The sequence below is a fragment of the Scylla paramamosain genome, chromosome 37, assembly GCF_035594125.1.
Source record: "Scylla paramamosain isolate STU-SP2022 chromosome 37, ASM3559412v1, whole genome shotgun sequence".
NCBI lineage: Eukaryota > Metazoa > Arthropoda > Malacostraca > Decapoda > Portunidae > Scylla > Scylla paramamosain.
In genome coordinates, this window is record NC_087187.1 from 5597532 (window position 1) to 5612500 (window position 14969).

The window sequence follows — 14969 nt, forward strand, 5'->3', positions numbered from 1 at the left end:
CCCCCACAAAAGTGCACAGCATGAGTGTGGAGTTGGTGGTGCGGGCACACGACTGCTTCACTGCTGCGTCTAACATGGAGGGCATTGGTACTGTCCTGCGCACCGCCCTGTCCCTCACCACCTCACTGGTCCAGCACACCCAGTGGTCCCTGCTGGTGAGTCTGACAGCCTGGTGATTCACTGGTATTTATTGAGTGATGTATGTTGTTTTGCTCTGAAAGGAGATTGGGCATTGTGTGTATGGAAGTGTATGAGATAGGAATGAGGGATGTATAGGCTATGAGTGAGGAATAATGGGTTTTTAGGGAGGAATGAGTGTGTGAAGGGGAATACAGTGTATATGGATAGGTATGAGTGAGGAATGAGGGGTGTATGGGGAGGTGTGAGGCAGAAATGAGGGATGTATGAGGAAGAAATCACTCACTACTGCCATCTTTCACTATCATTCACCATCTTTCACCATCATCACTTGATATCATTCACTGTCATTTTTCACCATCACTCACCATCACCACTCACCACCACAGGTCCGTCTACTCATCGGCATTGGGAGGTACAGTGAGATGTCGTACATAATTGACGCACTGAGGGAGCACGGGCAGTTTGAGCCGCTGCTGGGGCGCGGCGCTGACCCATGGGGCAAGGAGAGTGGCCTGGACCGCGCCCTTATCCACTACCTCCGCTCCAAGGCCCCAGAGGACACTGAGACACTCCAGATTGTTGCCCTCCACTTCATGTTGTACTCAGAGGTAGTGTGAACTCAGTAATGTAAGCTGTGTGGTATCATTGTCATTATCATCATTATTGTTTTATGTGATGTTCTTGTTTTCCCTTGTGATGATGATGATGATGATGGTGATGATAATGGTGGTAGTATAGATATCTGTTATTTCTGTGTGTCTTGTGTTGTGGTTCAAGCTGTCTTCACTCTTCATTTTTACTTGCATAATTTCTTTCTCTTCTCCCTTTTTTCTTTCTCATTTTCCTTGTTTTTCCTCTCAGTGTCTTCCTCTTTATTTTTCCCTTCCATCTTCATTTCTACTCCTCTTCTGTCACTATCTTTTCTCCTCATCCTTGTTTTCCTCTCTGTATCCTTCCACTTCTCTTCTTTTCCTCTACCATTGCCTTTTCTCTTTCGTGTCTTACCATCTTTCTCATTCTTCTGTTCTTTATCCCCATTTCCTTGTTTATCCCTCTACCTTCCCCCTCTTCTACCCTCTTCCTTAATTTCAACAAGACTTAAAATAGCAAAAAATATAGATTAAACACTCATAAACATGCCCTTTCGCTCTCAAACCTCATGAAAACACTGAGGAATTAACCTGAAGGCTGTGGGGATAACTGACCAGGAGAGACTGTCACTGGGGATGGAATGCTGGCAGGACACTCAAGCTAATGCAAGCTAAGAGGATCACCAAGGCCTGAGGGATTTTGGTTAGTCTTGCCTGTCCTCTCACTACCCTCATCCACTCACAGGTTGCAGAGATGTGGGTGACTGAGGCAGAGAAGGCACTGGACCAAGCTCTGGCCAACACTATAGACCTCACAGCCTCAACCACCACTGCATCCTCTGCTGCCTCCTCCTCCTCCAGCCCCACCAGGTATGTCATCACTGTACACTTGGGAAGGAAAGTAGTGTTGTGTGCAAAGTAGTAGTAGTAGTAATAGTAGTAGTAGTAGTAGTAGTAGTAGTAGTAGTAGTAGTATTTTTTTTTTGTATTTATGACCTGAGCTCTTTCAAAAGGGAGGTTTCAAGACACTTTTCCCATGATTTTTTTGGATAATCTTCTTGACTATACTGTTTAGAGATGGGTACCTTCAGTGGACATTCTTTTCTTATTCTTTCTAGCCTTTTCATTGTCCTTGGCTGGAAACCCTCTCACATCACAATAAAATAAATAAAAATGTAGTAGTACTGTTAAAAAATCATAATCAGACCACAATGTCCACTATCACATCCCTGGTTCCTCTTGGTCTTTGTGGAGGTCAGTATAAAGCACTCCATTACTCCATGCATTAATTCCTATTCATTTTATGGACATGAACCTCACTGGTCTTTGTAACATCTCTGCTTGGGGTAACTGAATCATCCTTGCCTAATTGTAGAGAAAATATTGCATCATTTAATCTATTAATGTCTGACAGCCATCTCATCATCATTCTCTCTCTCTCTCTCTCTCTCTCTCTCTCTCTCTCTCTCTCTCTCTCTCTCTCTCTCTCTCTCTCTCTCTCTCTCTCTCTCTCTCTCTCTCTCTCTCTCTCTCTCTCTCTCTCTCTCTCTCTCTCTCTCTCATATCATTCATATTATGTCTTTCTGCCCTTGTTCACTGTCTTTATCATTAATTATTTAATTCCTTCATATTCTTCTCTTCCCCCTTTATCCATTGTTATTGTATATTTTTCTTTATTCATTTCCTCTATTCTTTGTTTATTACTGAATGTAATAATTGAACAAGTACCTCTCTGTCTCTCTCTTCCTCTCTCGCTCAGTGTGACAACCCCTCGGAGCAGCAGCAGCAGAGGCATGGCTGGGCAGGAGACGCCAGGCAAGGGGAGCAGGCCGGGCAACAGAGGTGAGGTGCTGCAGTGTTGTTGTGGCCTTGAAAGTGAAGGGGAATGAAGAGCTGAGAGACAAAATGGTAATAATGGTGGTGGTGGTGGTGATGATGATGATGACGATGATATGCTGTCTAGTACACTTAATGCAGTTTACAAAACTATGAAGCACAGTATCAGGTATAATTTATTAGTAGCTACAGTTTTTACACTAGCCTACATCTAATCTAACCTAACCTAAATTAACCTAACATAACGTAATCTAATGTAACCTAATCTAACTTAACTTAATCTAATGTAAGTTAACCTAACCTCACTTAACCAAACTTAACCTAACTTACCCTAACCTCACCTAACCTAACTTAACCATACCTGACTTAACCAAATCCAACCTAATCTGACAATCTTACATAACCTAAACTAGCTTAACCTGACTTTATCTGACCTACCTAACCACACCAACCCAGCTCAACCTCATCACACCTCACCTCACCCCATCTCACCTAATTAACCTTACCACTTCCAGTTGACAGCCCGCCCAGCCCAGGTGTGACCGAGGCCTGTTACCTGGAGCACACTGACCCCAAGCTGCTGACCCAGGCCATGCAGAGCTATGCCCATGCCGCCCAGTGCTTTATGCAGGTCAGGACAGGTCACAGGTCAAGCGGGATCATTAGGGAGGTCATGATTGGAAGCTTAAGGGTTAGATCTTTTTTTTTTTTTTTTTTTTTTTTTTATACTTTCTTTTCTTCCGCCTCTTCCTCTTCTTTATGGTTAGAGATCAGAAAAGTCATGATTGGAACTTAAAGGGATTAGAAATATTGGAGTTTTTTTTATGACTATGTATTTCTATTCTTCCTCCTTGTCTTCCTCTTTTTCTTCCTCATGATTAGGGGTAAGGAAAGTCATGATTGGAAGTTTAGGAATTAGAAATATTGGTGTTTCTTTGACTCTACTTTCTCTTCCTCTTCCTCTTCCATCTCCTCAAAAGTCTTGTAATTCTTCTGTAACATACCTGTAGTCCTCATTTTTCTCCTCTCCGTCTTCCTCCTCTTGCAAACACCGAAAGATCTGTTCCTGTCTGGTTATCCTTTGCTATCCTTTATGGTTCTTTATAATCCTCCTATGGTCTCTTACTCCAGGACCAGCAGTTTGCCTCAGCCATGGAGTGCAGTCGCCAGGCTGAGTTGGTGGCCCTGCAGATCGCGCATCTCAAGAAGGCTGGCACTGCTCCTGTCCTCAGACTCCTCAAGCTGGGCCAGTCTGCCGTCACCTTTGTCATCACTCACAAGCTGAGGTGAGCAGCCTGACCTTGCCTGACTTCACCTGACCACAGCATTTCTCCTTGTTTTTTCATCTCAGTGTCTTTGTCTTCCTCATTTTCCTCCTCCATTTCCCTTTCTACTCCTCTTCTGTCACCATCATCATTTCCAGTTCCAGTGCTTAGTCTCTCTTGCTTTTAACTGGCCCTACTTGAGGCTATTGAAGTTTTCAAGAATATCTTCATGATTTTAGTGAAAGCTTAACAAAAATTCTGTATCTAACAAGAAAAAAACAGCCATGAGAACATGATTAACTCTTTCAGTGTAATACAAAACAATGAACAGCACCAGAAGTAATGCATGAAATCTTTACGAACATCTACAAGAAAATAGGATATGAAAAGGAATAGATTTTGCAATTTCTACCCTGTTTAGAGATTGGAGGTGGCTGTAGAAAAAATAAAGATCTCTCAGAGTGATTAGAAATTAGGAAAGACATACCAAACAGCAGTCAAAGGGTTAATCATGTCTGAGCTCTTTGAAAATAATCCTTAAGAGAGAAGAGAACATCTGAGGATACAGACCCTAATGTAACTTGACCGTCCCTGAGAGTAGCAAGCTTCATGTGGTACAATACAAGTAAAGACATGAGTGAGATGGCAGCTGTTTTTTCCATGTGATAATTTGTGTCCCACCTACTACACCATATGCTGACTTCTGTTTTCTCTACCATCCCTCTAATCCATAAGTGTTACTGGGCTGGAAATCCACTCACCCTTCTGTCTCCCTGTTCCCCAAGTGGCAATGAGAGATGACTGGTGGATTCTCATGTGTTTTTCTCTTTGATGGTACACAGTCCAAGTTAAACTATCACTAGAATCATGAATACACTTTTCAGAATACCAATAGCTTCCACTAGACTAATATTTTCTTGATGGTGCAGAGTCCTAGTTAAACCACCACTAGAATCATGAAAACTCTCTTGAAAACACCAGTAACATGCACTACAACCTGGCAGAAGCAGTCAATATGGGGCATCAAAACATTTAGGAATACATTTCATTGATGCTTAGGTTTTTGGGACTTGTATATCAATGAACCTTATTTTTTTTTCCACTATCTCTCTGATTTTGTTGCTTGTTGCTAGTGCATCTCCTACATAAAAAAATAAATAGATAAAAAAGGAAGTAAATTTAACCCCCTATACTTCTGCAGGGTGTGTGAGGCACAGCTGGTGGGACGCGCCTACAATCACACGGTGGACTGGGGCGCTGCACTCTACCACCAGTTTGTGCGAGGCGGCGATGAGTCCTACCTGACGGAGTACCTGGCTGTCCTCACCCTCACGCCGGAGGTCACCCTGGATGTGGTCAAGAAGTAAGGCCACAGCTGCTCCTTTATTCATTCATGCATTCATTCTGTTGTCTTGTGTTTTTTGTGTATTTATTTATTTATTTATTCATTTTGTTTATTTTTTTATGTTTTATTTGTTCATCTCTTCTTTTCATATTATTTAGTGTTGTGTATTTGTTTATTTATTTATTTGTGTATTTACTTGTTTATTTATTTACTTATTTATTTATATATTTATTTTATTTGTTCATTTCTTCTTTTCATATTATTTGGCACTGTATTTGTTTATTTATTTATTTATTTATTTATTTGTTTATTTTGCTTATTTCATCTTTTTTCTTATTTTAGTATAATAGGTAATTACATAATCTTTGTCTTTATACTCTTCTTTTGCTTCTTCATCTTCTTGGTATATGTTTTCTTTTCTTGCTATGTTCTTATTTTATATTTTTCTTGTTCTTATTTTTTTTGCTCTTGTTTTCTTTCTATTTGTAATTGCTAATGTTATTATAGTCATCATTATTAATATTATCATTGTTTTCTTGTCCCTCTCCTTCCTTTTATCCTTTTCTGCTCCTTCACTTCTTTTATTCTACTCCTTTTCTTCTTCCTCTTCCTTCTTTCCTTTTTTGTCTCCTTGTTCTCCTTTACTGCTTTTCTTCTACTTTTTTTTCCTCATCTTTTCTTCCTCCTTTCCTGTTTTGTCTCCTTGTTCTCTTTTACTACTTTTCTTCTACCCCTTTTCCTCATCTTTTCTTCTGCTTCTTCCTTCTTCCTCTCCATGCCACCCTCTGCCCCTCTGCTATCCCACCCTGCCTCTCTACCTTCCCACCCTGCCTTTCTACCATCCCACCCTGCCACTCTACCATCCCATCCTGCCCCTGTAATCCCACCTTACCTGTCTACCACACCACCCCTTATCTATCTGCCAGGCTGGAGCACGAGGGCATCACAAGGGAGCGCAGGGCAAGAGTGGCCATCCTGCTTACACACGTTGAGGAGTCAGACGCTGTGTACCGAGTGGCCAGCCAGCTCGGATTAAAGGGAAGTATTGACACCTGCCTTGCCTCACCTGCTGCTCCTTATCTGAGGGACACTGTCTTTGTGCAGGGTTGTACCTATGGCCAGTAATTGTGGGTGTGTTGGTGTGGGTGGGTGTGGGGTTCATGTCCAGTGGAAGTGATGTAAATGATAGGGAATGACAGGAGTGCTGCAAATCAAAGGGAGTAAAAGGAGAGCATACAAGATTGGGTTTGTTTTTCTGTTGCATTATATACATTTCCACAAATTATCTGTATTTCTATTAGGGAAGATGTGCTTTTTATTTTGTGCAATTTACCTTATAAATATTATGTATGTGAAGGTGATTTGATGGTGCGTGTGTGTGTGTGTGTGTTTGTGTGTGCACGTGCACATGCTCACACCTAATTATGCTCTTCAGGAAATGAGATCACACTAGTGGCGCCCCATCCCAGTATTTGGTTGATTATTAGTTCTAACTCTAATACTCTGAGCACTACTTGTTCTTACTCCACATGATTTCACTTACCATTACACTAATAAGGAAAATTCTGTTCCTGTCAACATTTCCCACATCTCTCACAAACATGTCTTCCTTGTCAAATCACTCCATTCCTGTCATTGCTCTATATTGCTATCAAGTCTCTTCTTTCACTCCTTTCCTCTGTCTGATAACAATAACAATGTACAGGGCCTGAGCTACACTGATATGGTCTTGTCCAGTATCTATATTTCTCCAGTCTTTCCTTTAGTTGATGTACACTCCTTGTCTCTCATCTCCTTTGCCAGTCTATTCCAGGGATCTATACATCTTTAGGAGAAGCTGTAATTCTTGCATCATTCAAATTTCACAACTTTACTTTTGTCCTCTCAAGTATCCAGCCTCTTTTTGTCCCTGCAGTACTAGATCTTTTCAGTCTTCCTTCTTTATGCATGTGTGTCAAGATCTGAGTTTAGTTTAAGGTACCTTACTTGCATATCCCTTTAATTTACACATTACTTATATTGGTTAAGAAATGTAGTGTTATTATTGCATGTACTTACTTTCCTTTAGGTTGTGCACCTGAGGACAGCAAGATCCGAGTTGGACTTGCAGTTATTGTCTCAGTGTTTTTAAGTTAATTTATGTTTTTATTGCCCACTAGATGTAAAAGGACACAATTCTTCATTTGGACAGAGATTTACTCAAGAACTGAGTGAGCTTGACTGATGATGCGTGTTGTATTTCTGTGTCTCTGCTTCTGTTTTTCTGTCTGCATATTAATTTGTCTCTGTCTTGTCCTCAATCTGTCTGTCTCTCTCTCTCTTTCATACTTTCCTCCCTTTAATTTTCAGTGTAGGGAAACAAGGATCTATTTCACAATTATTTATAACTATATTCCTCTTAATTTCCAATATTTCAATAATAATAATTTAGGATCCCAAGGAATAATCTAATCCTAGCATTCAATATTCCTTTTAATTTTCAGTATAGGAAGAAATTTATGATGTTATATGATTATCACATTATCTTAGTTATCAGTAGAGCACAGAATTTAATGATCTGCTTTAGCATTAGTTAATTATTCTTGATTTGCAATATAAGGAAAATAAATAATACGTCATCATTTCAATCTTGCAGGACAAACATAGAAATATGTGCAATTATATATATTTGAATAGGTAACAAACAGGTACTTTTTTGTACATCTACTGTATAATTCATATATATACTAACTAATCCTTGTGAAATATTTTGTGTGTTGCATTGCATGGATCGGAAATTCCAGTGGCAGCTTTGTAGTAAAACTGACCCTTGCTAAACATTAATTCACCAAGAACAAAATTCACAGTTGCAAAAATGAGTGGAGAGAAAAGAAAGAAAATTAACACTGCATGAATTAAATGGGTAAAAAAAAAATCCAAAAATTATTAAAATCTTGCATGAATGGGTACCAAAAATTTGCCCAAGACTGAATGAAATAGGTAAAAATGTCCAAACTGTATCCAGCACTGAATGAATGGGTAAAAATATCCAACCAAAAATTATTCAGTACTCAATGAATGTGTGAAAATAGAAATATTGAAAAATTACTCAACACTGCATAAAAAGGTAGACATATCCAAAGAATTTACCCATCACTTGATGGATGGGTAGAATGTCTAAAAGATTTGCTCAACATTACGGGTTTTTAAATATAAGAATTACTGTACTTTTGACACCATGTTTGTCAAAATATAGGTTAAGTTTTATTGGAACATAAGTTGACTGTGCAAGTACAAATGGTATGGTGTTCCTAGGACTGTGTATTGGTATTATTAAGGTTATGATTTCATATGCCATCCTACTATAGAATGCTGTAATTTTGTAATTGATTTTATACTATTTGCAATTAAAACTAATCTGCATGATGATAACAATTTTTTATTATGATAACTAAAAGAGTACTGGTGATAAACACACACACACACAAAGAAAAAAAAATGGAGAGATATTATGTTCATTTGTTCTCACATTGAATACATGGGGCTCCCTAAGGCACTATATACACCAAACACACACTATTAATACTACAACAATTACTACAACAATAAAACCCAACAAACACACAATACTACAACAATTACTACAACAATAAACTATCTGATATCAAAACAACAGTGCAGTCAGTGCCAAAAGTCAAGTGATCTGCTGCACTCACTTCCATTGTGCTTGGTGTTCTCTCTCAATCCTACATCTCTTGATCTGCTTTGAGTCTATCAGATGTCAGATTTTTAAGGAGACTCAACAAAGCAGAGAATTTAAGCTTGTATTCTTGAGATGCTTTTTGTCTTTACTACTTTTAATATCTATATACCTGGAAGACCAACACAGAGTGGCCCAGATGAAGCATCATACATTCATGGACACATCATTAGCCCTGTTGGTCCCTGATGGAAAGGGATAGTCTCATGGACCAGCCTCCTATACTGCAGGAGCATAGGCAGCACAGCTGGCCATATACTCCAACAGCAAGACTTGACAGCATATACAGGCTCCAGTGGAAGTTAGCAGAATTTTTCAAAGGTGTCTTCAAGGTAACAGTTTTACAGGATCTAGTGGAAGTTACTTGGATTTTCAAGGGTGTTTTCATGATTCTGGGGATGACTTAACAGACTCTAGTAAAAATAAGTGGGGACTTAAAATTCAACATCATCACTTGAGAAAAATATCCATGTTGCCTTTGAAAAATTCTCAAGAGAGAACAAAGCCTTTAAGAATACAAACATATGAGGCACGAGGCTTTCTTTAAAGCACCATTCACCATAGGCGATTGTGACTAATGACAGTGATTACAAAAATATCTACTAATTTTAAATATCATATATACCTTATAAAAATCTGATGAGCTTGAATGACCCACCATTCTACACTAAAAAGTCTACTAGTAAGGAGAGAGAGAGAGAGAGAGAGAGAGAGAGAGAGAGAGAGAGAGAGAGAGAGAGAGAGAGAGAGAGAGAGAGAGAGAGAGAGAGAGAGAATTTTAAAATCCATCACAAGGTCATATGATGCTGAGGAAGAGAGGCGAGAGAATGTTTGATTTTTAAATGTATCACAACAGCAGAGAGTGTGTGTCCTTGCTTCTGCAAAGACATGTATCTACTTTGAACTATTTGAACACATGACAGGAAGGGAAATGTTTGATCATATACTTGGACCAGTGTTTAAGGAAAGTGCATGTTAGCTTATGCATTCCCCTTCACTGCCACTGTCTTTGCTAACATGCTTCAGGAAATGTGCATTTAGAAAGGCCTCATGAGAATAGGATACAACTGCCGTGTGTCTCCCAGTGCCTCACAGTCCCTTGAGCAGTGTCTCAGCCTCAGCCACGGCCTCCTGGTCATCATCAGTCTTCACAGGGTACTGCAGGGTGCGCTGCAGGTACTCCTTAGCTTCTGTCTTCTTACCCAGCATGAGGTAGCTTTTGCCAATCATGAGGAGATTCTTACTGGAATGTGATAGAAATGAAGGAGTGAGTACTCTAGTATGTGATGATTACTGAAATACATGAAGAATACCCAAGGTCTCTAGCTGAAATGTGAAAAAGGGATGAGAAAAGACTTTTTTTTGCTGAAATATTAGCAGGAGAAACACTTGTTCTTGCTGAAATGTGAAGATGGGAAGAGGAAGAATGAGTAAATGGTGATTGCTGAAACATAACAAGGCTTGTGGTTCTTTTAGAAATATGAAAATGACTTTGTATGCTGAGACACAAAAAAGAGAAAATTCAAGAATTTTCAGAAGACTAAATGTATGAATGTATAGTTCCAAACATGATTTTTGATAAGTTCCATCACTGTGATGTGTAGAGAAATATGAAGGACAAGTGTATCAGGCTTTACTTGGATCCTGTCACCTGTAAATTTTATGCTTAAGTGCTAAAAAAAAAAAAAAAAGCAAAGATCAAAAGGCACAACACACCAGCAATATGAACACCAAAACTTTAACAAACCACTTAATAATGTAGACTAACCCAGAGTATCAGAGCTTCTCACCTGTAAAAATTAGGCTCCAGCTTCTCTGCCAAAAGGAAATTCTCAAGTGCCTCCTCAAAGGTGCCCGAGGGGGGAGTTGCAAAGATTACTGAGGCAATCTTGCGCTGGTACCATGGCACATTGGCAAAGCTGAAGAACCTGTCAGGAATGTGTGCAAGAGTTATAAGTGGTTGTGTAGTGAGCAAATCAAGTAACAATGCAAAATAAGCAGTTTTTCTCCTCAAAGGCACCTTACATATGCTCAGAAAAGTGTAGAACCTGAAAATAGTTGGAAGAACAGTGAGAAGAGAAAAGTGCTGGAGACAGTGTGTGGAAGAAGACATAAAACAATAAATATCAAAGAAAAGATAGCATATGACTACAAAAAAGTGGGGATGACTCATAAGCCAGCACCACAGGAGGAGATAAGGATCCCAAAAGAAATTGTGGTAGTGAAGAATAACACACAAAAAAAGTTCAGATTGTAAGTGGTTGCTTAGTTTAGTAAAGAGACCACTGGGAATCCATGACCATGGCCAACCTCAGCCAACATCAGCCAATTTTTGAGGCAGCTACTAACACTTCTCATTTAATCATTACCCTGAAGCTTAACCCTTCCAGTCTAGGGTAACCACTTGTAACTTATTAAAACAGTCAGAATTTCATGAAACTATAGACATTTAAGGCGAATATTTTACTAGACTCAATACGCAGCTCAGTGATTTCAGGAGAGCAGCCATGGAACTGAATGAATACATATAAATTTACAAAGAGATTACAAAAAGGCTACCGGATTCAGAGGGTCAAGTCTTAAGAGTGATAAACTGACATGACATAACCTCAACTCACCAGAATCCCAGCAAGTATCGGGATGTGGCGTCACTCGGGTTCAGCTGACATGCTTTCTGTGGAGGATGTAAAGTAATGCCATTAGATTATCAAGAGAGTGAATTCTCAAACCTTTCAGCATCTTATCTTGACAAATTTCAACAAGCTCAAGTGGAAGTAGTTGGTGTTTTCAAGGATGATGGCTTAAAAAGTTTTCTATACATTTTAATATGCTCTAGTGGTTCTATAGGATGTTTTCATGATTCTAGTGTTAATTTAACAAGAATTCTACATTTCAAACAGGCCCTAATGAAAGTTTTTGAGGTTTTCAATGGTGTTTTCATGATTCCAGTAATAGTTTAACAAGAATTCTACATTTGAATAGGCTCTAATGGATGTTGCTGAAAATTATCAATATGTTTTCATGATTTTAGTGAGTTTAATAAGGATTCTGCACCATCAAAGTGAAAAGCACTCATAACAACACCAAAACTATCATCTCTGGCCTTTGGAAATTGCCCTGATGAGAGAACAAAGCATATAAGAACATGAGTCAAAGGAGAGAAACATTACAGAACACACATCATAACAACCTAATGTCTGTGGTATCTATTAAAACACCACTGAAACTAAACTGGCCAGCTTCTTTTGAGTCTTTGCCTTACAGGAGGCCTTTTTTTTTTTTTTTTTTTTTTTACCCTTGGTCAGTCTTCTTGGAATGAAAAAAGAAGAAGAAGAAGAAGAAGAAGAAGAAGAAAAAGAAAAAGAGAAAAGAGAAAAGAACACAAAAGAAAAAACAGTAATTTTTCTAACATCTTTTTTTTTGCCCTTGGTCAGTTTTCTTTGCAATGGAAAAATAAAGAAACAGAAAAGAAAGCAAAAGAGAAAAGAACAGTAATCACAATCTTATGCTCTTCACCACACATGACTTTGAGGTGTGTGCCTTTGTACCATCAACCACATCACATAATTTATTACAATGAAAAAAAAGAAGCAAAACAAAACAAAACAAAAAAAGAAAAACCACTCAATCATATGCCTTAGTGTTATCAGCTGCATACACATAATCAATTACACAAAAAAGAAAACAAAGTAAGAGTAAAAGATACAATCATATGTCTCTGTGTTATCATCAATTAGAAAGAAGGAAAAACAAAATAAAAGACCAAACAAAAGGACACTCACAATCATATGCTCCTTCACCACATAGGACTTGGATATCCGTGCCTTGGTGCCCTCAGCCGCGTACACATAATCGATCAGAATGGACATCCACTTGTGCACTGCGAAATTCTCTGTGTTGATGGCCAGCGCTGCCTCCACATGGTCCAGGGCTTCACGGAACAGCTTCCTCCTCTCCTCCTCTGTGGTCGCTGCCTTGGCCCTCTCAAAGGTGGCCCTACCCAGCCTCCACAGAATGTCGTCACTCTTGAGTCCCTGAGGAGAGGCAGGATGCAGGATGTAGACTGAGCTGATGGTGGAATGATAATGAGAAGGAAGATATGAAAAATTACAAAGAAGAAAAGAGAAAGAGGAGATAGAAGAGAAGCAGGACTATGAAGGGAGAAAGAAAAGAGGAAGAGCATGAGATTGTAAATGAAAAAGGAAAAAGATGACATGCAGAAAAAGAAGTAAAGAAAAAAGAAGGTGGGCAGGCAATGGTGGAATGATAATGGAAGAATAGGAAGAAAAGCAGGAGAAGGAGATGGAAGAGAAGACATGCAGGAAAAGTAGGAAGAAAGAGGAGTAGGAGTAGGAGGAGGAGGATTGTAGATAAAGCAAGAGAAAGATGACAAGTAGAAGAAAGAGAAAAGGAGGATGGGCAGAAGAAGATGAAGGAGGAAGAAAAGGAAGATAAGGATGAGATTAGCAGAAGAAAAAGGTGAATAAATTTGGGAAAAAGATAAAAACAGACAATAGGAAGAAACAAGATAGTAAAGTGAGACAGGAAATAAAAAAAAAGGAAAAACAAAACAAAGAAGAAAATGACATGCAGAAAAGAGGAAAACAAGGTAGAAAAGAGAGAAAACTAAAAAAAAAAGGAAAACAAAACAAAGGAAAGAAAATGACAGGCAGAAAAGAAGAAAACAAGATAAAAACACACACACACAAGAGAAGACAACACCACACACCATACACACCTTGAAGGAAGACAGCAAGGTGTATATCTCCTCATACTTCATCTCCTCATAGAGTTTGTCGGCCTCAGTCACCAAGGCGTTCACAGAGGGGGCATCAGCGACCACTCCTGCCACCACACTGGCCACGCCGCCCCCCACCAAGGCAGCCACGCCCCCCTGCAAGACAAGCCCACTCAATGATGTCTATTCTTGAAGCTCTTGGTGTTTTTAACTATGGAAAGGAAATTTATAGGAAAGGTAAAGATAAAAATGAAAATTATTGACCTAGAGTGAACTTAAGTGAAATTAATTAAACACTATCAAACTAACCTAAATTATTATCCTACTTCTTTAAAGCAAAACTAATGTATATGAAACTAATATATGTGAAGTCCCCTGGGTTGAATAGGTTAGGTTTATGTCCTTAAGGGGGGATTTGGGGTTCACCTACACTGCCCCCACGGTTAAGTTAGGGTAAAAATTTATCGTTTTCAAAATATGGTGTTTCATCCTCAGACTTTTTTTGTGAGTGTGCAAATTTGGCCTAATGTGGCTTCCCTCCCCCTAAAACCTAGCTTTCTCACCAGGTCCCCAAGCTTGTCTGAGGGATGTAGGGCATGTGTGGAAGGACGGAGGGACCAGCCTATTGTAAATAATTACCACATGAATCGAACTGTACTGTACTGTACTGAATTGAACCAAACTGAACTGAACTTTCCTGCCACTCTAAAGTAAACACTATCAAATAAAATATAAGTAGATATAAGTTTGGATGCCCCGCGGTCAGCTCACCCATAACGCAGAGTGGACCGGTGTGTGGCGGCCCGGGAGTGGTCCAGGGCGGCTCCTCCCCTGCACTTGCCTCACCAAGCCCCTCACAGGCACCCTTTGGCATGCTCTGCGCCGGGTCACCAGCAGGAGGGTCACCAGGCCGCGGGAGGTCATGACACTGTTGCTCTCGCCTACTCGTCTTATCAGCTGGCACTGGCACCGCTCTTGTTATTGCTGCTGCTGTTGTTATTGTTTTGATGTTGGTACCTCGATTTTTTTTTTTTTTTTTTTCATAGAGCCCTTTATTCTACATTTCTTTGCCTTTTTCTTTATATCTGCATCTTCTGAAACTCATAATACAGCTTCAATTATCAGATCTATCAATACCTAGAAGGAGAAGGAGAAAGGACGAGGAGGATGATTGAAAAAAAAAAAAAAAATATATATATATATATATATATATATATATATATATATATATATATATATATATATATATATATATATATATATATATATATATATATATATATATATATATATATATATTCTTTTTTAATCCTCC

General features: G+C 39.1%; 2 protein-coding genes across 2 annotated transcripts in view; one reads left to right on the plus strand and one right to left on the minus strand.

Annotated features, from left to right (window-relative positions):
• Positions 1–9692, plus strand: part of LOC135091424 (uncharacterized) — a 28344-nt gene extending 18652 nt beyond the window's left edge. The window contains exons 23-30 of the mRNA XM_063989066.1: positions 13–155; positions 528–749; positions 1477–1601; positions 2491–2573; positions 3083–3198; positions 3699–3853; positions 5034–5195; positions 6104–9692. Of these exons, the coding sequence (XP_063845136.1) occupies positions 13–155; positions 528–749; positions 1477–1601; positions 2491–2573; positions 3083–3198; positions 3699–3853; positions 5034–5195; positions 6104–6302 (1205 nt within the window). The 3' untranslated portion in view covers positions 6303–9692. The remainder of the gene's footprint in view (positions 1–12; positions 156–527; positions 750–1476; positions 1602–2490; positions 2574–3082; positions 3199–3698; positions 3854–5033; positions 5196–6103) is intronic.
• On the minus strand, positions 7829–14705 carry LOC135091425 (regulator of microtubule dynamics protein 1-like). The gene is made up of 6 exons (XM_063989067.1): positions 14426–14705; positions 13655–13810; positions 12699–12950; positions 11535–11590; positions 10707–10844; positions 7829–10159 (listed from the first exon to the last, which is right to left on the minus strand). The coding sequence occupies exons 1-6, from the start codon at positions 14576–14578 to the stop codon at positions 10006–10008; spliced, it is 909 nt and encodes a 302-aa protein (XP_063845137.1). The 5' UTR covers positions 14579–14705; the 3' UTR covers positions 7829–10005.
• Between the last annotated feature and the right edge of the window lie 264 nt (positions 14706–14969).

Coding starts and splice junctions, on each gene's coding strand:
- LOC135091425 (XM_063989067.1), bottom strand. CDS start 14,578: ATGACCTCCCGCGGCCTGGTGACCCTCCTGCTGGTGACCCGGCGCAGA. Junction 13,811..14,425: donor CGGTCCACTCTGCGTTATGG/GTGAGCTGACCG, acceptor CTTGTCTTGCAG/GGGGGCGTGGCTGCCTTGGT. Junction 10,845..11,534: donor CGATACTTGCTGGGATTCTG/GTGAGTTGAGGT, acceptor CATTCCTGACAG/GTTCTTCAGCTTTGCCAATG.